This window comes from Cyprinodon tularosa, unplaced genomic scaffold (genome assembly GCF_016077235.1).
Source record: "Cyprinodon tularosa strain WSP-4 unplaced genomic scaffold, ASM1607723v1 ctg20, whole genome shotgun sequence".
NCBI classification, from domain to species: Eukaryota; Metazoa; Chordata; class Actinopteri; order Cyprinodontiformes; family Cyprinodontidae; genus Cyprinodon; species Cyprinodon tularosa.
Genome location: NW_024038734.1, coordinates 708,470 through 735,943, shown reverse-complemented (window position 1 = coordinate 735,943; position 27,474 = coordinate 708,470). Strand labels below are relative to the sequence as shown.

Genomic DNA, 27,474 nt, shown 5'->3' with positions numbered 1-27,474 from the left:
AGGTTGTGTGGAGGTTTTTAGAGGACCCAAATGCAGAGAGGGAAGCTGAGGTGTTTTATTGTAGATTTAATAACAAATGGTGGCAACTGAAGCATAAATCCAAACATAACTCTGAACACAGAAACCAGAACAAATGGGAAAACATAGGTCAAGGAGGGACTGAATGAATGAAGTGAATCTAGATAACAGTAACTGCAGAAGAGGACTATATATGCCAAACAGGACAAAGAATGGAGTAATCAACTGATAGGGAGCAGGTGTGGACAGAGGGATCTAGAAGGGAGCTAGGGGGAAGGAGACTGACACAAGGGGGCAACAGAGAGTAAACAAGATATACATAAGAACTCAAACACAACCAGAAAACAGCTAGAATGACACCCAAATGGAAATTAAACTAATGAAACAACAAACAGAACCAAAAAGTGGAGAACCATGACGTATTTCGAATGTGATGCAAATTTTAAGCAAACGTGTAAAAAGACAAAAAAGAAAATGGAATTTTGTAATTTTTCCATCCATTAGAGCAAATAAGACATTAATAAATGTGCTGTAATTGGGCAAGTTATATACATATATATGTTAAATACATATATATCATCCAAAGGCAATCAAAGTGAAGTGTGTAATTCTGCATTCAGAATGACATGGATGGAAACAGCTGATCAGCCATGGGAGTTGCTATCACCACGTCAAAACAAATCAGAAAAATGTGTTTCTATCTCCTCTTCAGGGCATTTACACTAAGTACAAAAATCACCTCAAGCGAGGTAAAAACTATTTTGTCAAATGTTTCTAAAGAGCTCTTCCAATTCAATAATTTAAAACGCCCAAAAATAAAAGTAGATGGACCTGATTCAGCTCAACACTGCAGAGGCTGCAAAAATACTGTGGTATTTCAATATTGTGAGATCACACAGCAAAAGTTCTCATTGCACCCCTGTCCAAAACTAATCCTTATAAAGAAGCAATGTCTTCACTATTTGTTATGAAACTTTAAAACAGATTTAAATTAGGCTTTTCGCTAAACATGGCTTAAAAAAAGCTCATCTCTGATTTTTTTTCCTACTTTATCCATTTAATTGATTTCTTTCAGGATAAACAAAAACAAACTAGCTTTGATTTCAATGTGGACCAAAGTCACCTTAATTTAAAGAACAATACATTTCGAGCTAAGAAACAAGCTTGAAAAATAATTGTGTTTCACAACAAACAATGAAAATATAACAAACTAAATGTTTGCAGTATCACACAGTGAGTTAGTTTAATCGTTATGAATACACATCTAATAAAAAAAAGTGATGAACTGATATCACTCTGAGCTGTTGGCAATGCAGATTTTCCAAATATTCAATCTTCATAAAAAATTCGGTTACCAATAAAATCCATTTATCGTCCAGCCCTTTTTTTATCCAAGTATAAAGATGTACTAAAGCCATTAAAAGTAACAGTTTGAAAACCCCAAACATTTTCTCTCATACAGTAACTGTCCTTTTTTATCTGCAATACTTTGTGCATTTTAAAGTCCTTTCTAATGAGGCAGAGACAGTCCTGTGTTCCCTGTAGGTCAGCTGGCTGAAAAAAAGGAGACGCTTTTCACACAGTCGTGCTGTAGGAAGCACCACCTATTACTCTTCCTGAGTCAATTCATTTAAAACCTTGACTGCTAAGCAATGAATAGCACTCGAAGCCTACTGGTCCAACTAAAAAATTCTATAATTATATAAAAAGCAAAACTGCCTAACGGTATAATATTCACTGCAATAAGCAAATTAAGGTTTTTCAAAAAGATAGGAGTTTTTTTGTTGAAGTTTTGCACCAAAATCACAGCAACTCAAATGATGTCACAAGCAGGTGTTTACCGTAAAACACTATATAGAAGGTAACGGCTTTACTTGGCTGCTCTAAACTGGAGGGACCTCTGGTCTTGCTGTTTGCTTTTGGCTCTGAGGAAGCTTCTCAGCATCACTGCGGTACCATTGAGCTTTGCTACTTTGCAAACTGCACATATTCTGGAAATATGTCTTCTGATAATCTATAGATGGGTATATATAATTGATTTAAATGCATAAGACTGATATGGGAGATGAGGAAAAAAAGGCACAAATGATGGACTGTATTCTCTGTTAAATGACTGAGCTAATTAACAGGATGAGAATTATTATTAAAAAAAACAAACCTGAAAGCTAAAAGGAGTTTGATAAAAATCAAAGCTGAGCACTGCTAAGGGGATACAAAAACAAAACAGAAAAACACCGTTATAGGATGTTAGACAAAAGGAGAGCTTTGAAGAAAACAACAACTTGGAGCTAGTTTGTTCTTCATATTAACCTTTATTCTTTGATTACAAAAGGAACAAATCCTTTTTAATGTTCTGGACAAGATTATTCTCAAAATTATTCTCAAAGATCACTTTGCAGCAACTTATCTCCTTGAAATAATGACTGTGCCTTGTCAGGTGAATTCTTGAAGTTTTACACTTTTAAAAGGATAGAAACAAGTTAAGAAAAGTGATTAGCGACATTCTGACAACTTGGCTGAGCCAGAAAAGTTGTTTTAATCGTTACATGGGCGAAAATAGCCTTAAAAAGCTATATGTGGTGTATGTTGCAGAGCAAGAAATTAGAAATTAAGCCAAATTGCATTTGGCTTAATTTGTAATACTTCCGTCTACAACTAATTTGTCTGGGGTTTTCAGTTGTTTAATTTAAAAAACGGAAATATGAACTGAAATATTCGAGTACGGACGGATCAACCTCCGGGTTCTCTTCGTGCTTCTTCCTTTTTCCATAATGAAAGTGTTTTGGAAACACGGTTTAAAGAGTGGCTTCAGGAAGTAATTAAAACACAGGGAAAATGAAGTATTGTGGGAGCACAGGAATTTCAAATAAGACTGGCAGTTGAGTGAGAAAGTTCCATGTTCGGTGACAAATTCAAAGACATTCAATTCTTTGTAAACCTGCTGGATCGATGGAATAGAAGCGGAATATTGATATAGATAATATATATATATATAAATCCTAAGAAGCTTTAGATGTTACCAAACAGTATTTCTACAAATAAATGAAAAATATGCTTAACCTGAAGAATGTGCTAAATTATTTCTCTTTTGTTTGGGTAACTTTAACATTTGGCGATATAAAAAAGAAGGTAATGGGTAAGGCAATTAAATAAACCCAGCAAAGAGAAAGTGAGTGGCTAATAAATAACTTTCTTTTTCTTCCCTCTTTAGCTTTTTTCCCAAGGACTGTAATTCATTATCTCCTACCGGTTCTCTACAAGACACTAATAAGAACACAGAGCGGTAATAAGACCCTTGGATGGGTGCTGCTCAGTGTTCATCTTTAAACTCTCTGGGGAGACACTACCCTATGTGGATTAACTCACCTTTGTAAAGCTGCCACAACTGAAGGAGAGCAAGGGGACCTGCAGCATTAAAATGTAACCCAGGGGAGACTGGGCTGCCATAAGACCTGGGCCAGAGAATCAAACTAAAAATATATATTAGCTGTGAAAATGTTGGAAAGTCTATGACCATCTCTGGAACTATCCAGGCTCAGGCCAAGATCGGAAAACTGGGTGGGAAAAAAAATAACCTTAAAATCTGCACCTTTACACTTGACTGAACCCATAACCTGTAGAAATGGAAAAACCCTCTGGAGACAAAAACTTTATGGTCAGATGAAAAAAAAAAAACCTGACAGGGTTTCTGAAGGGGGAAAAGAGATTTTTTTTCTAGCTAATATAAAACAGTGGTACAGTAGTATAATGCTATAGGGTGTTTCAAGGTGATACTGGTGGTCAATTGTACTAATTGGGTAGAATAATCCATGAGGTTTTTGTTTTACTTGTTCTATCAAGATGATAATATTAAACACATAAAAACTGTGTTTGTTAGGGGTATAGTAGGTTAAAGGAGAACGCCATATTTTTTTTTTACATTGGTCCCTTGATTTTACGTTATTACATCATGTTCTACTCACGCATATGAGTTTTGTGTCATTTGGAGCTGTTCTAAAGATATTCGGTTAGGTTATATCCAAGTAACGTCTTCCTATGGGCAACGAGTTGAAGGCACAAACTAAACTGTTCATAATTTATCATTTATGGTACGCCAGCTTTCATAACATGTAGGCAAATCACTGCCCCCAGACATCCGCGTTTTTTTTTTTTTTATGGACCGTATTTTCACGACCATAAGGCGCACCGTACTAAAAGGTGCAGTCTCAGTCATGTGTGCCATTACTGTATTTAACACACACATAAGGCGCACCGGATTATGGGGCGCGGGTTTTATATACTGGTACATATCCTCTAATATGTTTAAATATCTCTACTGCGTATTTAAAAATAGAGAGGGAGCAAAACTGAGTATGATTGTGGTTTATTCATGTATTTATTACAAAGTATTAATCAAACCCATCGAACTCATCATCCTCTGTTTCTGAATTAAACAGCTGCGCTAAATCAGACATGCAAATTTCCTCTTCGATGTCAGAGTGACTTTCTGAGCCGTGCGGCTCCTCGGAAATGATGCCGGCTTTTGCGAAAGCTCGAACAACAGCGCCAGCAGACACTTTAGTCCAAGCATCAACAATCCATCCGCAAACTGTGGCGTAACTTGCCCAACGCTGCCTTCCACTTTTCGTGAAACTGTGGTCTCCGTCGGTCATCCATCGCTCCCACGCCGCTCGCAGCCTAACTTTGAACGGCCGGTTCACACCGATGTCGAGCGGTTGAAATTCCTTTGTCAGACCTCCCAGAATAACAGCGAGCACAGCGTTCATTTGTTTCACCTTGTTTTTCACATCGGCCGTGAGATGGGCACGCATGGAGTCACAGATTAACAGCGTGGAAAAAAAACACCTGGTCTCCTTACATACACCTCCCTCAGCCACTCTTTCATCATCTCCTCATCCATCCAGCCCTTTTCATTTGCCTTAATAACGACTCCAGCTGGAGAAGTCTCTTTAGGCAAAGTCTTTCTCTTAAAAATCACCATAGGCGGCAGTTTCTGTCCATTTGCGTAGCAGCCAAGCTCAACACACAATCCACGCCCACACTTCCCACTTTAACGTTCTCATGGTGGTCTCAACAACGTCCGCAGTAACAACACACATAGGGCGCGCCGCACATTTTGAGGGGAAAAAAAGACGTTTATATGCGCCTTATAGTCGCTAAAATACGGTATATCTTTTAAAAACAAGCAGTGCGGAATCCTGAGGTTGTGAGTTCGGAACCCACTCCCACAGACTGCCACTCTGGGTTTACAATTAATCACCACTGCAATTTAAGAAAATGGAAATGTCATGGAAGCTATAAAAAACAAAATATCGTTTTGTAGACACTCTGTGTATACAACATTTCAATAAAGTTTGCCTAAGTATTGCCTTTTCTGGTAAATCTCTAATGCATTTAGAATGGTGAAGCCAATACTTTCTACTATTCATTGTTGTTTTATAGAAGATAATATCTACACAGTAAAATATGCTATCAGACAGATGGACATTTGGCAACATCCTGTAATTACGTCACCATAGCATTTAATGTAAATTCTTTACAAAACCTTAAAATCTAAAAAGTCAGGCTGTCATTTAGCATGAGACCAATTTTATTCTCCAAATAAGCTGTCAAATTTGGAATTAGAGATTTATGCGACTCCATTGTATCTTTTACTTATGAGTGATGAGATCTTATGAACTAGTAGCAGCAATTTGTATTAAAAAAGTAAGGATAAACGGAGTCAATAAAGGAAGCTGTTAACAATATTGTTTTAACTGGGTTTGGTTGGAGGCCAACAGGCTTTCAGTCACTGCTTGAAATTGGACACCATCTGACACCCATTAAAAGGCATCAGTATAGGATAAATACCTTCTAATATTCATGACAATTGGGGACTAAATGTCTCCCTTCTCTAATGGTGGTGGCATATAATGAAATGAATAAACAAAATGAAGCTTTTTTTGTTTGTGTTTTAATTTTATATGTATGTTACAGCTCCAGCTTCTAAAACATGCCATGGGAAGATTAAAATCACTATTCTACTGAAGCACTTTCAGATCATTAAATAAAGTACCAGAAAGACACATTATACAGAGTTTAATTAAATCTAAGAGGCGTCTGTTGAAGCTAGAGAAAAGGCCCTTTTTTTGACAGAAAAGGCTTAAGGACCAGCTGCAGTGTATCGTTACTCCACCCACACAAAGTTTCAGTCTGTCGTCAAAATATATGTTCCAAGCAGACTGCGCTGGGCTTTCATAACCCATGACCCAAAGGCTTACTGACTGCATATCAACTTACTCGATATACCAGCCCCAAGCAGTTGATTAAATATAAATTAGATGTGTGAAAAAGGTTAGCCTCTTCTTGCCTGAACAGTGCTGGAGAAAGCCTTAAAAAGCTAAAGCTGGACACTGATTAGAGGTCAGCAAACAAAGCCTTAAGGGGCTCATCTGATTCAAATCACAGAAACCGGTCATTTTCATACGTGTCCTGGACACAGTGATCTCAGAGCTTTGCCTCTTTACATTCCCATGTGGTTAACCAGCTTTCATTGTTAAGGTTTATAATTTCTTAATGGAGATCCTAACAATTTTGTTCAATTGCTACAAGCATGGGATGATTTAATTACAGACAGTTCTAGAAAACAACTAGTGATTAACATAATATCACGTACTTTATTTAAACCATTTTCCCTTTGGTTCAATAAAACCTTAACTGTTGTAATGCCCTACAGAAAGCCCTACAGGCTAATGTAAAATGCTATTTTCAGCACACAAAAAAATAAAAGTCCATAAGAAAACAGCAACTCCTATGTAATTTTTTTTCCTCCCATAGGTATAAAGAAACAAGGCTGAGAAAAACAACAACTATGTGCTATGTGGATTTTCACTGAATGGCAAAAACACCTGCAGTTAAAATAACAATCACTGGTATTAAAGGTATAGTAGAGGATGTTCTTTTTCCGGGTGGATCATCAAAATAAGTGGTCCTCCTAATTGTCAATCATTCTGGTGATAAGGCTGTCCTATGTGCTCGTCCCTATTTTTACTTAGCAGTGGTGAGACTGACATAGTGGAAAAATTGCAAATATTATTTTGGAAATTAACCCTATAATGCCAAAGGTATCATATTTGATACATACGGTTTGTGAAATGTTTTGCGTCTGACACCTTTTGCATAATTTAATGGTAAAAACTTTGCTAAAAATCCTATTGTACACAATCAGCTATACCTGATAACAGAGGGCAGAAGACTACACAAAAAATAATCTTGACTTATCGCATAGTAATAAATTATTAATATCAAAAATGCATTTCTGTTTTTTCTTTTTACATATTTTGTAAGTAATTTTCTGTTTTGTTTTATTCTTGGATCAGGCTTTAAAGGGTTAAGCTTGTATGAGCGATGCAAACAGCTACTTTTAAACAGAGCATGCAAGAGGAGAAATGGGCTCCTGCATGCTCTCAACATGTTTAATAGGCGTTCCCATTCTGGAGCGGATACAGGTTTGTAAATGTGCATTTTCTTTATTAAGTGCAAAAATCCTCCATTATACCTTTAAGGTAACACTGGTTACGAAACACTAAAAAATTCTGCAGGCTAGAAGCAGCTGACTGAAGGCTAGTAATTTACCAGCTAACATCAATTGGTAAACTTGTGCTATTCTCTAAAGAGCAGAAGTATTAGAACCTGCAGGTAAAGGTCAAAAAGATTCAAAATAACATTATATACTATAAAAAATAGGTTTTATCATTAGATTTCAAATGAAAAAAATTCCAGTATGAGTAAATGTTTGTAAATATCATAATACTATTAGACTTAATCTATTAAACACATTAAGCACTGGCCTGAATTTGCTTTTATTTTCATAGCTGTTTATTCTATTTATTTTCATAGCTTCTGGGGATTTGGCATCATATTTCCGTTGTCGGTCAAACATAGACCACCATCAAACACAGCCGAGAAAATAATACTTTTCAGTCACCAACATTTGTGTAAATGTATTAACTCTATGCTTATGTAGACTGACACTATGTCAATTAACGTAAGATGGGCATACTACGTGCCTGATTTATTTACGTTGTTTATGATCATTAACGTGATGTTAGCATTCAATTGCTAGCTGTGGCCGGTATCGATACATTTGAAAAAGTGTATTGGATTCGGATACAACGTTTTAGTATTGATACTTTTTTGAGTGTCGATACTTTTGACAACCCTAAAATGTAGCCTGATCTATAAATTTACGTCATCAGTCCTTCAGAAAATTGTACAAAGTGCTTTAATTGGTCCTTCATAAACTAAGTTGATAGAGGTTCTATTTGGTATTTACAGACTAAATTATGGAAAATTACATATTTTTATGACTACAATCATTTATGATCTCTAATGACATGCAAAAGGCAGTGAAATTGATTAGTCACTTTTCATTTTATGGAGTAAAACAAACTGAATGATTCACTCCGTCTACAATCTATAATCCCCACATCCCTGAACTAGAATCAGTTCCCTATATCATCTCATCAATGGTTAAAATATTCCACAGTATTTGTCTTACATCATGTTCAATATCATCTAAAACTAAAAGATTAGAGGAGCATGCTGTTAACAAACAGCACCAGAGCAAAGCTGCTCTCTAGTTATCATGCTTTTCAAATTCAAGCATTGGTGACAAGTTACTGCAGGTATGAAAACGCTCTTTGATTCAACATGAATGCATTGTCAGGCGGCATTTAAATCCATAGGAGCTGTAATCAAGTGTAAGGCAAGCTGTAAGGAAAGAAATGGCATAAAGCCTCAGTGGTAGTTTGTGTCGTCATGATTAATTCTTCTTATTTTAGTTTTCAGTGAGCGTTGTGTTCCTAAAGGCTTTGCTGAAAGAATCTGCTGCTTGGCTTTAAGCTTTGAATCTGTAATGCTTAGAAAATGGTTTGTTTGGGGAAAACAATAAATAAACCCACATAGAACAGAGAGGCTATTCTCCCTCTCTGGAATGCATTCAGGGAGCGTAAGAAATGCATGATTTTTTGGAGGGCATCAACTCTTGCGATGTAACAGAATGATTGCATTTTAGCCAAAAATAAAAATTTTACTTTAAGGGTCTGACTTGATCCTTACGTGCCTGCTTTTGTAAGCAAATACAAAAAGAATATTTTTACCACATATGTTTTGCCTATATCAACTTGCGGAAAAAACCTAGAAAACTTATGAGTTGAAAAGTATGATTTTTTCTGTTTGATTGATATTTATTGTTAGCATGCCAGTTAGAAACACAGAAATGCAACCTTTACATGTTTGAAAAGATCAATCCTGAGTGCTTTGGTCACTAAGAGAACAACACTCATCAGTGTGGAAGCATTTAATAACAGAAGATTTCCGTAGGGCTGGGAAAGTCATTAAAAATCGCTACTAAATTTGCACTTGTGATCTTATTTAGATTTTATTCTGCACAAACAACAAGCAAAATCCCTACAGATTTCCATGTTTGTAGACACGGTCTAAGCAGACCAAGAAACTGATCTAATTTCTTTATGATGCTAATATTATTACCTAATAAATAATAGCCTAGTGAGTCTAACATCAATTGTCGTTTAACAAAGCGCAGAGTGCAACTAAGAAAATAGTCTATGTAATAAACCAGTTTACTGGTTCCATGTTGTACCTCTATGTTTAAAAGAAGAAAAATTGGCCAAGACGTTAATGTAGATGATCAACTGTTTAAAGGGAATGTTACTTTTATGATGTGCAAATAAGAATGATTTTGGTTAATTTTACAGTAAATTCCTCACTTATTGCAATCTTAGGCATCTTTACCATAATAAAAAAAATAATATGGTAAAGATGCCTAAGATTGCATATAGTCGTGTTCCTTAAAACCAAATGAAAGACATGCGCTGGTGCAGTGAGGTATGCTCTGATCTTTATATTGGAGAAACCAAACAACCTCTCCACAGACGCATGGCCCAACACAGAAAAGGCGACATCCTCGGGACAAGACTTATGGACGAAGGACATTGTTTTGAGGACCATGTTGCAATTTTAGACAGAGAAGACAGGTGATTTGAAAGGGGCGTGAAGGAAGCCATCCATGTTAAGAAAGAAAAACCAAACCTTAAACAGAGGGGGTGGACTCAGGGTTCAGCTTTCAAAAACCTACAATGCAGAAATTGAGTAGAATACTTCCCGCTATCATTGCAACCCCCATCCCCTTACTGGGGAACAAAAGACCTCCCCTATTCAGCCAGAGCCAATAATTCCCTTTAACAACCCCCTTTCAGAGATATAGACAGGTATGGGGCATTGCAGGCTAACAAAAGAAGCCAAATGACCCCCATTCCAAAGGGAAATTTGCATATGCTTTGCTGGGCTACTGTATAAAACCTCAAACTCAACGCTATTTCTGACCTTTTGAATTGAAAAAGTTTCCTGGATGGGAAGCGAAACGTCTTCAAATCCTGGAAACAAAGTCCAGTGAATTGTTTTTCAACTTTTCACCTGAAAAACTCCATAATATCACTGTCTTCTTGATCTTGTCTTTTTGACCTTGAATGCTCTCTTTTCCAGAGTCCATTGTTACAGAATTTTACTTCTGCTTTGAAAAGTGCGTACTTCTGGTCTGAATACATAGATCTATGTGCTAGCTGTAACTTTTTATTACCTTCTGTGTGGTAGCAAACCTATATTAAGCACATTGATGACACCTAAAAAGCTGGAGCAATTAAAGATGCATCGTACTCTTGCTCAATATATCATAACCAAAATTTGACTGCATTTGCAAAATCCAAATTATATCGTAAATTCCACCAATTGTCAAGCTCTAATTCTTGGTACAAATTCATAGGGAGCAACGAAAGCAGTTTACAATGTAACAGAAAGGACATAACTGTGGTTGACTAAAGCTGGAAGGAAATGAGAGAGCAGAACTCTGCACAATCAACAGGAAGGCAAAACAGAATGTTTGAGCTTAAAAATGATGTTAGATTAGTGTTTACAGTGTTTTGGACAAGTCATAGTGAAGTTAAGGATATGCATTTCCTGGAGAAAACCCAACCAGACAATTTGAGCTGAAACGACTGCAAAAATAAGAAGTTAAATCAACTCTTTATTGTCGATTTCATTAGTAATTATGTCTTTCTTTTGAAGAATAGTAAAATAATGGTTACAGGCATTGCTCTCCTAACACTAAATGACATAAACTATAGTTTTTAAAAAGGAATCTGAAAAAAAAAATCTGATTCTGGAAGCCAAGATTTAAAAAAAAACTGCAAAACTCTTTACTGTGTGCATCATTCTGTGTAGGCCTAAATGTGGCCCAGAATGCTGAGCTCTGTTGACTTAGTTGAATTGCTTGCCTTAGGCTCTTTTGACTGCCTGGACACAAACACATAATTAGGAAAGGTCACCATCCCTCCTGTCTTGTCAACAAAATCACTTGAAAATGACAAATTCTAGCTCCAGCTGAGCAAACCCTCCCTGAGATATCCTTGCCAATCAAGCACCAGCAGGGGTATCTAGCCTTAGGTGATTTATAATTATGACTTTTACATGCCATGCTAAATAGGAGTAAGCAAACTAATAAGCCAAACATTTGGGGGGAGGTGTGTAATAGGGTAGCTTGTATTAATTAGAGAAGGAGGTAAAATCAGAAGAAAGTTTAAGTGAAATGAAAGAATCTAAAATATATTTCTCTTTAACAAAACAACAGATTTGTTATACAGTAGCAGTATGAAAACATCTAGGGAGTTCTGTGTTTTGCTTTTAATTATAAGGGACTGTAAGAAAATCAATTCTTTTCATGTGATATTTGCTTTTTCTTCAAACATACTTTTGATGATTATGTTCAACTTTGACCGTTTCGGAGCTCGGCAGCTTTTTTAATGACTCCCACACTGGCGCTGCATGGGTGTCAGAACTGTGCTTCTCCTGTGTCAGCTAAATCATCCTGCAGCTCCTCCATAACTATGCCAAGGGTTGGAAAACAATGCAGCCTAACAGGAAAATTAGGGAGCGTTATGTTAAAGAAGGGCGGCATTCTTCCAAAATATGGTTGGGACATTTAATAAGTCTAGGAACAGGAATATACAGTATGTATGCGCTTTAAAAAAAACTATAAAAATCCAAGATGGAGACTGAAAAAAAGATCTGTTGTTCCAAACTCTGCCCTCCAGCTTCTGCCATATCACATGGGGACCAAACCATAAACGATACGATTTAAAGTTTTTGATATTTTTCCCGGCAGCACACATGTCTTCACTGTCTGAGTTCTCTGTCCAGCAGGCGTGTTATTACATGGCTGACATAAAACAGAAATTGGAGATGGCCACGAATAAAAACAAACAGATGCCTTAATTTGGTATTCAATCTAATCCATTGGAGACTGATGCAGCCTGGCAAACATTACAGTCTGGCCAGAGACGCTGACCCTGAGCCGTCCTTAGCCTAAGCTGCTGGGGGACATTCCGCTGTGGTCAAAGACCCTCTCTAAACTAATGTCTTTACTCCCCTTGAAACTATTTGCTATTGTTGGAGTCATTAACTTTGTGTTTGTCTTTGTGAGGAGCCCTCAATGAATGATTTTGTGAATATTTGTATCTCTGCCCTCTCTCTTTCCAATAAACTAAGGCAGAGCATGGCTGGCCCTCAGTCTGGTTCTTTTCTTCTATAAAGGGAATTTAACTTTTTATTTTTGTCCCTTCAGTGTCAAAACCAGACAAACCAGTTAAAGAGTTAATAGGATACTATATAATGATGTTATGTTCAGACTGCACATGCTAGAGGCAGCAGAAGCTGTGCAGCAAAAGGTCCAGGTGGAAAAATTAAACTTTTGCTGCTGAACGCGTCACATCAACCAATCAAAGAAGCAGATCTGAGAGGTGGCAGGGAGACAGACACAGCACTGTTGATGCTGTGCACTATGGTCACTTCTCTGAAACACTTTATTAACGCCTAAATTAACTTAAAATGTAGAAACCTGCCTGCAAAATATCTTTGATGTTATTATTTTGGTGCCTGCAGTTTGGATTATGTATGTGAAAAATGCCTTTCAGCAGCTGCGAAAAGGCTGTTGTTGAACGGGATTTCCAGGGACACGCGCACCACCGGTGTACAGGGGTCTGAGCGGCTCCGACAGCTAAAAAATATTTGAAGGCAGGACCATAATCTTGATGAACTGACTGCACCACGGATGTTTTCAGGTGAACTTTCTCACTTAAAAACATATTAAAACTACTTGTTACTCACTGACAGCAAATATAGCAAAGCCGCTCTCCGCCATTGAACATAGGAGCAGCAGAAGCATCTGGACACACTTCGCCTCAATGTGTACAAGCATTAAGAAGCTTTTTTGCTGCTTCCTACCCTTGTGGTCTGAACGTAGCATTATTCATTATAATCAAAGCAACTTTTTCGTTTTCATCCGCCATTGTTACGACAAAGAAAGGATAGGGTAGCTCCGCCCAACACGCATCAGACCCAGTTTTCAACTGCGCAGCTAGAGCAGCAAAGATGCTTCAGCTGCGCATCATAACTAAACTTGCGCAAGCATAAAAATTGAAGCAGCACGCACATTTTGGCTGCTTCTGCATCTTTCCATCTACTAAACAGCATGAGAGTTTCTTTGCAGATACATTTATCAAAAAAGTCATCTCTAATTAATCGGTTTGTTGAATGATTAAGAACTGAAGCATATAAATACATTTTAATGAAGAAAAATGCCATAGAGATTAAACAGAATATAATGTCACCTAGAAGAAAAACAACTTAAATAAGTCTTAATTGACCGTTACTGTAAAGTAAGGATCAAATCATCTGTAAATTGACAAGACCTTTTTATGTGTCATTAATGATCATGACTGGGAATTGGTAGTTTTTCCTTTCTAGTATAAAAAGAATTACAGAGAAATGTTGAAATGTAAACCAAGGTACGGTAAATGTTAGGGGTGGGTATTGCCAAAGAAGTCACGATGCAATTTTTATCACGATTCACAGGCCACAATGCGATTCTGTCATGATACATCATGATACTTGAATTATTGCGATGCATTGCAATATTTTCACTGAACACTGTTAGAAAAAAATACAGCAATTACCAGTGGCTGACTGGCTGTGTATGATCTGGGTAGTGTCTTCCAATTGATAAATAACTGAAAGCAACTGAATTCCTACAAAGCTGTATTTACTGAAATGACTTTTGGAGGTATTGCCATGAAAATTGCCATATTACTGTAACTGGACACAAATATTACTATTGCTGGAGTGGATACATTGACAAAAAGGGCTTAGGATTTATAAAACTAAAAATAACAAAATAAGGATTATCATGGCCTCAGTGCTCCTTTAACTCAATGAAATGAAAACATCTTCGGCTCTTGATTTTCTGGATGACGCCTCTGCATGTGTGTTTTGAGGTTCGTTGTGTTCCCACAGTATTTAATTCTGGTGTAGCAGTGTTTGCAAATTGCGTGCGTCATACCAACTTCATTTTTATCTTTGTTTTTAAAACCAAAATGCTTCCAAACATCAGATTTGAAATGTGATGGAGCCGGACGAAGTTTCTCAATCTCCTCTATGTTTTGTTTTTGAATGACTCTGCGCAGTATGCTTGTGACACAGGGCAGCGTGCGTCAACACATCTGCAGCGACATCTACTGGACTGGAAGTTGTATTACACTTTTTTTTTTTATTGGCTGATGTTTGCCATCCATTCATGCAATTTTATTTATTCATTTTTTTAAATTCATAATCGATACTTGGCGTCAAGAATCGATGCAGTAGATCACGAAAATTAGAATCACGATGCATCATCATGAGGATTATTTTGCCCACCCCTAGTAAATGTCACGATCAACAGTTAAAGGAAATACCAAAGTAATGGAGATGTCTTACCACTAGTGATGGGCCAGTGGTTTGAAAAAGAAAGAATCTCAAAACAGAAGACGTTTAATACTGCTCCTAGAGTTTAAGCATTATTTTTTTTATCAGAGCTAGTGCTCAGGTTGTTAGCAGCTGCAGCATCAGGAACCATCCCCCCTGTGCACCCCTTTGTAGCTGCTTGCTCTACAGGTCGAATGATGGCTCAAGGAGGGAAGAGCCCCAGACTTTTCACCCTGAGTCGGCCTTTGCCAACAGAGCACAACGCGAGCACCACTGCGCTCTGGAACTAATTAAAGTCAGCTATAAGAGATGAAGACTGACATCGACGGCTTGGAGGAAGAAGGTTGCCCTACATTTGTTCGGACAGTGACAGACAGAGGAAGCAATACAGCTATTACAAGTGCATATGGAGCATCGCCTGACACTATTTGCTATATATGAGGTAAAGTTTATGCTGTCTTGAAATGAACAAGACACCTTTAGCCTGAGGCATTAGTGAAACAAATACTACTACTGTTACTGAGGCAGACAGCTTGGATATTCTGCTGGTGATTATGTGCCTGTTTGCACTTTTTACAGTCTGACTACGTTATAAATTAAGTTCACCTTCCAAGTGGAATGACTCAAGTATAAGCTATCTTTTATCAGGAAATGTAAGAGAGAAAAAAGATAATCAATTGGATTTGGTAGGGGGAAAAAAATCAAAGAATAGATTTTTAGGTCATATCAGCCAGCCCTATCTGCTGGTAATATATACCTGTCTTAAAAAGAGTTAGCTGTTCTTTTTCACCTTGGCAAGAGGGTTGAGCTAGAAGAGTTTCTTAAAATAACTTATTACTCAAAGCCAACAAACATTTCAGACTTGAATAGAAGGTCTACGATAATGATTACACGAGGCCACAACTCAGTTTATTTTTAAGTGTTTGCTTGCAACCCTAACTAATGATTTCACTTAGCTGTCAAAAAGGCTCAGTTTAATGCATTTTAGCCAAAGGAAAGCAAAACTTTCTGTACAGAACTGTGCTATATTAAACACAACAGCTTTCCAATGGTAAACCGATAAAATATTTTGAAACATGATAGAAATCGAATAACCTTCAGAAAATTTTAAATCTCCCGTCTCGTACCATGCTCCTTACACTTTCCAACCAGACCACTGTATGATGAAGTGGAAATTGCTTTCACATCGCTCCCTTGTGGCCTTACTAAGGAACTATTAATCTATGGCTCTCCATATTGCATTCAGATCTACCTTCCCTAGTCACCACCTGGCCTGAAGTAAAGGCCAAAAGAGGACCCAGAGGACAGGACAGGCTCTTATTATGAGCTGCTCCAAGACACCTCTGGGCTTCTAAGCTCTTCTCCTGACAGTGACTGATAGCCAATTAGCTGTTTGAAGAAGAGTATTGATCACTTGGTGAAGAGGAAGAAGCTGAAAACATTTCCTTATACAAGACTGTCCTCAAAGTAAAATGGGTGCAGGAAGCAAGGGCTTTTATATAAATACTAAAAACACACAATAACAATTACCACTCTACAGTCTAAATCTTTAAAAGTGTATTTGACACATGTCACTTGTCCGTTCAGACAGACTCCTTATAAGCGATATATTTGAGTTTACTGTCCCTCGAGTGCTTTTAGTAAAGGGAAAGCTCCACAGACACTGATATATATATACAAAGATATAGAACTGCAATATTGGAACGCTGATATCTAATATAGTTTTTGCTGCAGTGTAAACATTAAAAATGTTTTTGTCTGAAAAGTTTTTGCAGCCTCTAAGCCCCATGCAACATGACATAAATTATCTAGAAGCTTGTTTTGTTGTTTTCTTGTTTTGTTTTTCTGAATCTTGCAGCCTGACACATTCTCTACTGTTCACTGATTTTTACCAAACCTGAGCTTTCGCATGAAAGTCTGCAGTAACACCTACATACATCTCTCTAATAGTTATGTAGGCTGCAGTGAAGAGCCATCAGGATAGTTCATATGGCTGGTTATAATCAACACATGGATCCATTATTCATTCTAGGGCTGCAACTAGAGATGATTTTGCAAATCGATTCATCTGTTGATTATTTCTTATGCTGCCTTCACACCGGACGCAGCAGGAGCTGCAAAATCGCGTCTGCTGCTTCATTTTTGCTGCTTGTACCAGTTAGTTCTGACGCGCGGCTGAAGCATCTTTGCTACTCTGGCTGCGCGTAGCAAAAGTGTGTCTGACGCGCGTTGGGCGGAGCTACTCTATCCTTTCTTTGCCTTGCAGCTATATTTGCTGTGATCAGTGGGAATAAAGTAGTTTTAATATGTTTTTAAGTGAGAAAATCCACCTGAAAACTTAATCAGTGCAGTCAGTTCATCCAGATTACAATCCCGCCTTCCAGTATTATTTCTGTCGGAGCCGCTCAGACCCTGTACCAGCAGTGCATTGTCAGTAGGATCCCATTCAACAGCAGCCTCTGGCCGGGTCGCCTTCTCGTGTTTCACCGTGGCGGCTGGTAGATGTTTTTCATCTAAATAATCCGAACTGCAGGCACCAGGATAATAAAAGCGAACATATTCTGTCAGCAGGTTTCAGCATTTTAAGTTAATTTAGGTGTCAATAAACTGTTTCAGAGGAGTGATCATAGTGCTCTGTGTCATCAGCGATGTGTCTGTCTCCCTGGCAGCTCTGAGATCAGCTTCTCTGATTGGTTGATGCGGCGCATCGAGCAGCAAAAGTTTAATTTTTCCATCTCAAGCAGCAGACACGCTGCTTCAGCTGCTCAGACGCGCTGCGCCTGCTGCTCAAAACGTGCTGCGGGACCTTTTGCTGCGCCTTGATGCACGTCAACCATTGACTTTGCATGTAAACTTGCTGCTTCTTCTGCGCCTGCTATGTCCGGTGTGAACGCAGCATTAGATCATTGGAATAATATTCGGATGGCAAAACCTTTCTGAATTAAGATTTTTTACATTAAACCAGGTGTAACTAATACTTTTCCACCTGAGGAGAATATTGACAGACAAAAAAGTTTTTATCTTAAATGCAAAATGTTTACATATATATATATATATATATATTTTTTTTTTACAATTTTGACATAATTGCTGCTCAAGGTTTGTTGCTCTGTCAGCTAAAGGTATGTTTTAAAGTCTCTATACTCTTAATGATTAATCGATTACTAAATTAGTTGTCGATTATTTAGATTATCGATCAATCTGATTAATTGTTTCAGTCCTAATTAATTCATTAATCCCCTAAATTCACTGATGTGGAAGAATTTCAAATCTCACAATAAAAGTTTTATAACTACAGGAATAATCACAATTTGCTTGAACTAAGATGAATAGCATGTGAATTTTAATATATGATGTGAAAGAATGGAACAAAGTTAGTGTTGAATTGAAGCCATTTCCAAGCAGGGCATTGCTTAGGAAACGAGTCAAACATTTTTTTTTTTTTTTAAAGGTTTGAGATGGAAAAAAAGCAGTGAACATTAGTGATCACTCGTAGTCAATATACATTAGTATATGCATTTTCTGGGTAATGCATGTGGTCATGTGGGCTATGGATAATTCAGTAATTGTACGACTGAAGGTGTGTGAGGGCAAATACAATTGAAGTAAACCATAAAGCAAAAAAAAAATAATAATACAGCCTGCATAGACCTAAAAACTACCATATTAAGGTGTAATTACTTTAAGAGTAACTATTTATATTGCTTTGTAACAGAATTCAGCATTTTTATCAATATTCTTTAAACTACCTCTCTAAAATTGGCAATATATCCAGTTAATTTCTACTATTGTTAGCATTTTGTAACTTTTTATATAAAAAATAAATGCCTAAAGAATCCACCCGCAAAAAATCAGCTGCATATATCAGGAACCTGTCAAGAAAATTGGTATTAGCTTTAAAAAAAATCTATATCAGTTTAGCTCTAGTGTATATGTTTGTTTATATATTTTCTGAAGCTTATTTTTTGGCCGATTTAATGGATTTCTAAACAGCATGGACTCATTAGTTAAATAGGAATTGGGAAGATTGTTGATGTGAAGGACTACAGGAAGGAGTTCATTAAATAAGTTACACTTCTACATATCCCTAGTCAGATATATTTTCTTTTAGGCAGCTGGTTTTAATCACGCATAAAAGAAATTCATAGCAGATATTAGCATAATATATCGAGTATCAACTACATTTTACCTACTAGACCATGATTTGACATTTTCTGTTCGATAACAATTCATGTTTCATTTTATTTTATCTGTGTAGGAGATGTTCTTTTTAGTACTATAAGGTGTAACAGAGAATAAACTTGAATAAAACTCCTTTGGAACTTAGCAGCAATTATAAACTGGTCCTTTTTCATGCAAAGCATAGGTTTGTAAACTTTATCCGCCATTGGCTGATGGGTTTATAGACTACAAATGGTTAATTCTTTTTAGTTTATTTAGTTCTTTTTATTTGTTGTTGTTTTTTACCAATCAGGAAAACAACTGATTCCTATTTCTGCTGATTAGTAGTTGATCAATGGTTGTAATAGGTTGATTGTTGGTATTAAAAATCATTTTAAGGAGCCGAAAAATGTGATTCTGGAGCACAGAGTACCAATGCCCCTCCCCCTGGTGCAAAGAAAAAAGCAATAGTTTTTTTCAATATTTATATAATTAGTTTGTGTAAAATAGGAGCATTCCTGCTCAATATTATCATATTCATAATCTCAAACTGTTTCATGTCACTTGTTAGTATCACTCAGCTAAGTCAAGGCTGATAGACTGAGCCGAATAAACATCAGAGAGCTGCCTTCTGGCAGTGGGAGTACTTTTCCCCACGACTGACCTTCGGGATTCAACGTCAACCTTCACATATCCTGTGTTTTTTGCTGAGGTGATTTTTTTTTTTTTTTCCTGTGGATGAGAAGGCAGTGGCATCCAAGGTTAAATGTCAACCCCCCTGCATTTTTGTTTTCTCTGTGACAGCAAAAGTTAGGACACCCGCAGAAGAGAACATTCCATTAAACCCTTCAGCGACATAAAATTGAGACTCAGCTCAACAAGTTCACACCAACTTCTCACTGGAGGCATTTAGGTGGTCACTTGCATCATACGGTCGGTGGCAACAAAAACACACCAGCATAAGCTGAGGCAATAGTTTAGAACGTGGCCTTCCATTGATGAGAAACATACTAGGTCAGTTTTGTGCACCCAAGACAAACCAGTAGGATCTGTGACTGCTGCGTGCTGCACTTGAAGAGCCGACAAGGCTTCCTCCAAGCCATCTAAGCACTCTCACACAGACCTGAATCATAGAAACGGGGTAATTGAAACAAAAGGGCAGAGTTTGACAGAGATATAGTGGTTCCATGGAGCCTCTGCACAGACTGCAGAAAACAACGCCCGACTCCTCCCCTCAGCAAGGTTCATCCTCTGTGTCCTCCGTAAAGGCTGCGTCCTTCCTTCGCTTTTCAAGACGGCCATTTGCAAATGATAAGTGCAGGGACACAGCCTTGTGAAAGATAAGGCGGCCGGACATTTGTCACGTAATCGAGCGTGCTCCTCCGCTGTTTAAGGCTGACCTACGTTTACATGCACTGTTTACCTTTTATTTGTTTATTCTGAACTATTATCTCTCCCTTCATTAATCACCACCAGCTCAGACTGAGGAAATTACTTTGCAGACTTCGGACAGGAAAATATTAACTCGAATTAGGTCCAGCTTCCTGCTGGCAAATAAAAAATGCAATATTTGATTAAGTGAGTCGAGCAAATAAGCAGCTCGGCTCTGTTACTGTGATACTGTCCGTTTCCAACTTGAAATTCTCAAAAGCGGTTTGCAAACCCGAGGCGAGAAATCATTTAAATTTGTCTTTGTGTAATTGCTTTCTTTCCTTATGTCCTGCATTTTTATTTAATGTAAATTTAGTGTCTGGAAACTGAAGTCAAACTTGCATACTGTGCTGTTCAAGTCGCCCCTTTGCTTTTAATATTTGAATTTATCTCCAGCAGTGAGAGAAAGCAAAAAAACATAAAAAAAAAAGAATTATTTTAGGCTGTAAATTATCATTTCCCTTTGGAAGACCATATCCCTGCAAATGCATGGCGATCATTTAACATGCATTAGCTACAGGACAAAAACGGATTGATTTTAAATTCCTCTGACCAGAAGGCAATTTCCTCCCCAATAAATTATGTTAATTTCAGCTTTTGCTTTCCTTATCACATTCTTTAGTGAGTCAATGAGGAGAGACAAAGCTGGCTGAAAGAAAGACACTCTGAGATGACTCACAGAGTCATTCACAGGAAAATAACGAGAGACGACTGGCTTAAGCTTTTCTCTTTGATAACACAGCAACAGCAAAAAGGGAACTCACAAATTACTGTATTATGCAATAGATTTCTGCTTGTTGTCATTTCATGGCCAGCCCCTTGCATCATTGCAAGGTTTACACCCCGTGGAAATTGCTCACACAAGTAAGAAGGTGCCTGATAGCAAATCCCAGGTTCCCTTGTCAAACCAGACAACAATTGCTTGGCAACGCTCTCACTGGGAAGAGGGGAAGAAAATAACAAAAAAAATAGAGGGAAGAATCTTATTTTTCCTACATTGATATATCTGCTCTGATGATCTTTTCAGATGGAGGTGAGACATCATGAAGAAGCAGTGATCTAAAGTCTGAGCAAATGGTAAACAACAGCAGCAACAGGAGGTTGAAATAATCTGCAGACCTAGCACACAACCACACACAAGCATGTATGCAAATCTGTGTGGAAACACCCTCCCACACACACACCAATGCACTTTGCATACTAAAAGCATCAAGAGGTGCACGCACACAGACAGGCAAAGCAGAACAGTTTGTTTTTTTTCTGTTTCTGTTGATCCTAGAGACTCTGAGCCGAAGCAAACTCCTTAGACTGTTCCGTCAGATCTCTCACAGCTGTAAGGAAGGAAAACTGCTCAAACTTAAGATTGACAGCCCTACCTTTGTTACTGACTGAGTTATGTTTCCCTGCAACACACGTAAAAAAAGAAAGGCAAGCCAGCTTTGATGACAACGAGCGCCGAGTCAGCAGCTTGGCTCAATGCAGGAGATGGCTCGACTGATCTCAGCTAAGGCCATCCCGAGCCTGACGCGGAAAGGATTGGCTTCCAAATTGCTATCCAATCCATTTCTGGAACTCACTTTTTCTAATAAAAGTAGCCTCTGAGCTATAAGGAGAGCTTCGAAAATGCTTGTACCGGCCAAAAAAAAAAAATATAATAATAGTAATCAAATGTCTTAACTGAAGCCTTTGCTTCTTATTTTCTGTAGGTATACTCAGTGCATGTTGGGTTGAAGCCATGGCGGCTGCTGTAGCTTTCCCTAAAATTGGAAAACAGCAAACCCAAGCCATCCATCTTATAACAGGGAAAAGAAACAACCTATGGGAATCCAGAGTCTTAAAAATCGACCTATTTCTGCAGTTTTATGGTGTGTGGGCGTAAATGAGGCGCGGATCATGCAACCTTAACACTAAACTGATTCACCACGTTATACCCTTCAGCTAAGAACCAAACATCACCCATACTGCCCTAAAATCTAACCCCAAATACACTTTTAGGAGTTTCAAATTGAGTTAGAAATAATACCAGCTCTGTGCTTCCTCTTTTGCTTGTTATACCGAGTCCCTTGAGCATTTCTGTTTGTTTAATCTTAATATATTCTTAATTATGCGGTAATTAATGCAGGCAAAAGGGCCCTCTGAAATCATCAGCTCGGTGTCCTGAAGCAAGAGGCAAAGCTACAACAACTTAAACATGTTTGCCTCCTGTCCAAAGCAAGGTTAACCAGACGGAAACAATGTGAGGCAAATGGTGTGGGGGGGCTTCTTGGGTTGTGGATACAAACCAGCTGCCTCCAGATGTTCGCAGCTGTGAGGATGACACCGAGCTCAAGAGCTTTAAAAATGACTACCGCCGTGTGAATTCCAGGAGGGAATAGTGGGGTTAGATTACCTTAATTAAATCACCCCATACTTACATGTTTTTAATACTAAAATAGGTTTAGTGAGCCAAATATGGAAGAATCCACATTTTAGATTTCAGAAAAGGGACTGTACATATGAATAAGATCACGTTAAAACGCTGTCAAATTTTATCTTCAAGACTGAGCTGAGTAACAAAGTCGACCGCTGTGGTCTATAAAGGAAAACCTGGCTTTGGACAAGCTTTTCCTTAGCAGTCTATGAAGGAATGGACCAAACTATACAGCATACCTTTATTTTTTCTCAGGGAAACAGAAAACTGTGAAAATACTCATGCGTTTACTTGTAAGATTTATTTTTATCTGGATAAATCTTGAAGTATTTTATGATTAACACTTCATCTCTGCTTTGTAAGTTTGGATTTTGCATGGTTTCATCTACAAAATCCAAACTGCTGCTTCTGTACAAAGAGTCTTATTTAGATTGGTGACTGCAGAAGGAAATTAGTGGAGAAAAGTTCAGTGCATTTCTACTGTTTTAGAGTTCAATGTTTCTTCAGAACATTGTCCACCAGTTTTTCCTTGTTTACATTTTGATATCAGGCCGTTAACCCTACCTTATCTTTGACCTAAGATATAGTTTCCCGTATTCCCGTTTAGCGAGCCAAAGCTGCTTCACTTTTTAACTGGAAGGTTCGACTTTGATATAAACATTCCTACCATGTTTTCCAGCTGTAAAAGTTGCAAACTCTTAAGGACATTGATCAAGGAGTTTCCTCCATTAAAAAATCAAGAGCAAAACCCAACTATATAATTTAAAAGAAAATACTAATCTCTTTCAAAAGTACATGTTTACCACTTCATTTTTTAGCCTTAAGGGTGCCAAACTAAACAAACATTGTCTAATTGGTGTCTAATAATTTAGACTGCTAATTTATTACAGTCTTTTTTTATATATTTTCTAAGTAAATAAGCCATCTGATGCCTTAAACCTTAAAAAGTAAAAAAAAAAATCATATTTTTTATATTAGCCTGGAAACACTCAATATCTTCATTAAAATGTATCTCTTTTGAGACTTAAGTTTAGCTTGTATTGTTATAATAAACTTAAAGAAAAACTTACTTATTTAGTTTTCTTTTAAAAGAGTCCAGATTGTGCAGGAAAATGGAATCCCATCACACAAACAAGCAGAGAATCATTGATAAACTAATTGTGACATTACATTTAGACTTTTGACATAATGATACAACTTTTAAACGTTTCTATGTTTAACTGGTAGATATATAATCTCTTTTGATCAATTTTTACTTGAATATCCATAGTTTACATTAATTACCCATTAGTTTGTCTATTACTTTTCATCCTACAAGGGGCGCTGGTGCCTTCTTACACCTGGACAGTTTTTTTATGACAGAGCAACTTGGGCTACGTTCACACTGCAGCCTGAAGTGACCCAATTCCGATTTTTTTGCCCATTTGTGACCTGTATCTGATCTTTTTATGACAGTCTGAACGACACAGATCGGATTTTTTCAAATGCGACCCAGGCCACTTGGATATGTGGTCCTGAATCCGATACGTATCTGATCTTTTCAAATGCGACCTGTGTCTGTACAGGCAGGTCGCATTCATCCGACCTACACGTCATTGATACTTGACAAATGTTACTAAACGTTACTAATCTGCGTCCTACTAAGCGGAGGCGAGAAAAACTAACAACCATTGCGGAAGATAACACAGAGAGCAGTCAATGGAGAGAAAGTGAGGTTGCTGACTTAATTCATATTTGGAAAGATAGCTCGATTCAGATCAAACTCGAAGGGTCTTACCGGAACCTGGCTCTCTTTCTTTTTGATCTTCTTAAAAAGATTTCGTTCATAATGTGCCTGCTCCTGTTGGAGAAGAACTTAAAGAACGCAATATACGCTGCGGTATTCCGAGTCATGTTTACTTCCGCAAACACTGAGGACGCTTGCTACATGTGACGTCATCGCGTCCTCTAGTGCGCATGCGGGACACTTCGGTTGAACGCTTTCAGTTCACACAGTAGATCACATACATGTCGCATATACTTGGAAGTGTGAACGGACACGCAAAAAAATCCGATTTCACAAAAAAATCGGAATTGAGCATTAAGGCCTGCAGTGTGAACGTAGCTAAAGATAAAACTATTAAAAATACTCAAAATAAATAAAATAGTAAATAATAATAAGTTTGCTTTTTCGTGTAGAACATTCTTTAAAAAACAATGTTGAGGAGCCTCTACTGGCCTTAAAAACTGTTTCATAGTTCGCTTGTTCTTCGGGCTGGCCCTGGCCATGGGACCAATGAGAGGCTGCCTGCTGCAGCTATCATTAAAACAGGGATCATGTTGGTCCTCATGCTTTTTATACAGCTGCTGGGAGAAACTTGTCCCTTATGCTCTGGGCTCAGCTCACTGAGATTGTTTTTGTACATCAGGGCTCATTTGCATGCAATCTGGAGCGTCTGGCCAGGGCTACATCATAAAATATAACTCATCAACGCGAGTAGGTCGTCAACCAACTCAGTAAAGCTGTCAGCATCCTGCGAATACAGCAGGAATGAGTGCTGGCGGCGGGACGAGGAGGAGTTCAATGATCCTAGTCGGCTGCAGCCAGCAGAGGATTCAGATTCAAGTGGATGAACTCATGCTGGGAACAAAAAGAGCGCAACTTTTATCATCATAAGGAAGGTCGAATGGAAGGTGCACGTGAACACGTGAACAAAGACCATTTCTTTTTTTTTTCTTTACTTCATTACCTCCTCAATCATCTTTTATGCGGCAGGTTTACATGCAGGTGCTGCTCAAAGTTGCACCAAAGGCGAATAATACGCAATAAACTCCAATGCTTTGGTTATATTTCTGGTATTTCTGAAAGATGAAAGAATAAAAAACACTAGATTAAGAGAGATTTTAACCTTGGAGGAGCTGTAACCTTGTAGGTGTGGGCTAATTGAGGAGTGATGTACAGCTAGCAAATTACTGAACAATAACCGCTGCCAGGAACGTGCTCCATCATGCGCTCCATCATGCGCTCCAGCTTGAACAACAAAAGAATCCAAAAATAAAAGAAGAAAGAAAGACAATCTAACAGCAGATAACTTGCGATGTTATCATTTCTGTATTTCCAGCCAGCGCGTTTTTAACAAAATAAAATAATGAAACTAATCACCTTAATGATAAAGTGCAACTTACCACTGGTGGAGGAGAAAGCAGCGAGCCCGAGCAGAAGGAGCGCAGCGCTGAACCAGCAGCGGACAAAGGGGCCCCGACGTAAGGGCATCTTTACGCTCTTTAAAAGCGATGAAACAGGATGATAAATCTTTTTCAGGTCCGAACAGTGTCCTTTAATGCACTTTTTCTGTGCTTTTCTTTCCTTATTAAGTGTATTTCCTCCCTCAGTATGTATCCTCGTGCCGCGCCGTGGCCATCCACATCCAGCTCGTGCGTCTCCGTTGCTCAGAACAACGCATCACAGGTGTGGTGGAGGAAGCCTGTGCTCGCCTCTACTGTAGCCTCTACTGTATCGCTCCAAAGCCGTTTAAAACTCTCCTTGTGTCGCCGAATCGAGGAGGAGGAGGAGGAAAAAGGAGGAGGGCTGCAGTTTCTGCCTCTTCTCGTCACTTTGCAGCCTTTGCCTGCAAAGGTACCTTCTCCAAATGCGAAAAAATGGAAAGAATTGGCAGCGGAGGACAGAACATCTGCTTGCACAGCAATGCCGGAGTGCTGAGAGTCAGGGGAAGGTATACACACTGACACACACACCATGCATAGGAGGCAGGAGGAGCAAAACCAGGAGCGGATCCCGTTCGGGGAATGGAGCGCGCCTGCTGTCCAGCGTCTTATGAAAACATTTACATATCATCAATACGCACAACTACAAACCAAAGCACAGACAGCGCACCAAAGGATGGAAATGAATGCGCCCGGTGTGCTTTCATATCCTCTGCCTTACATGAAAATGATGGATATGTCATTCAGCCCCGCATGATAGGAATCACAGCGGTGCTTTGCATACAAATTCGGCACAGATCGCATCTGCATGTCGTTGAGTTTCAGTTTAATTCGCCTTTGGTTTGTCTAGCAGCACATGAGTGACGGACAAACACAGATGAAGTAACCTGAGGATTAGCGCGCCCAGCAGAGCCCAGGCACCTGTCAGCAAACTGAACTCTGCAAACCTGGATCTGACTCCAGGAAGCTCTTCTTGCATTCTTAAATAGGATTGTCAGAGGAGAGAATGTCCACCTGCTTAGTTATTCCGCTTTTCTACTCCAAAACTAACAAAGTGACTCAGTAAAAGCAAGAGATGGATATTAAACAGAGGATTTCTAAAGCAGGATTTCACCAAATAAAAAAGATTGAGAAAAATAACTGTCAGTTGTAAAGAGAGGCAAGAGATGATCTATTAGAAGGATCTGGATTTTATTACATCCTTACCTGCTGATGATAATACAAATGTGAACTATAGATATGCCGCATAAAGCCATTAATTTATCATGTCCAGTTCATTTATTGACTTTTTTCATTATTTAACCCTTTAAAGTATAAATGATGGGATACTGTAATTGTCAGGAAATTGACATTTTTTTAGATTCTGTATTGAATATTCTATAAAAAATGAAAATAAG

General features: G+C 38.2%; 1 protein-coding gene across 4 annotated transcripts in view; it reads right to left on the bottom strand.

Moving 5' to 3' along the window:
- Nucleotides 1-26,610, bottom strand: part of unc5a (unc-5 netrin receptor A) — a 249,116-nt gene extending 222,506 nt beyond the window's left edge. For 2 of the 4 annotated variants that reach the window (XM_038284572.1, XM_038284573.1), the window contains exon 1: nt 26,039-26,610. In XM_038284572.1, coding sequence (XP_038140500.1) covers nt 26,039-26,126 — 88 coding nt within the window. In that variant the 5' untranslated portion in view covers nt 26,127-26,610. The remainder of the gene's footprint in view (nt 1-26,038) is intronic. The other 2 variants (XM_038284574.1, XM_038284575.1) reach the window with 1 other exon arrangement.
- Nucleotides 26,611-27,474: the final 864 nt, after the last annotated feature.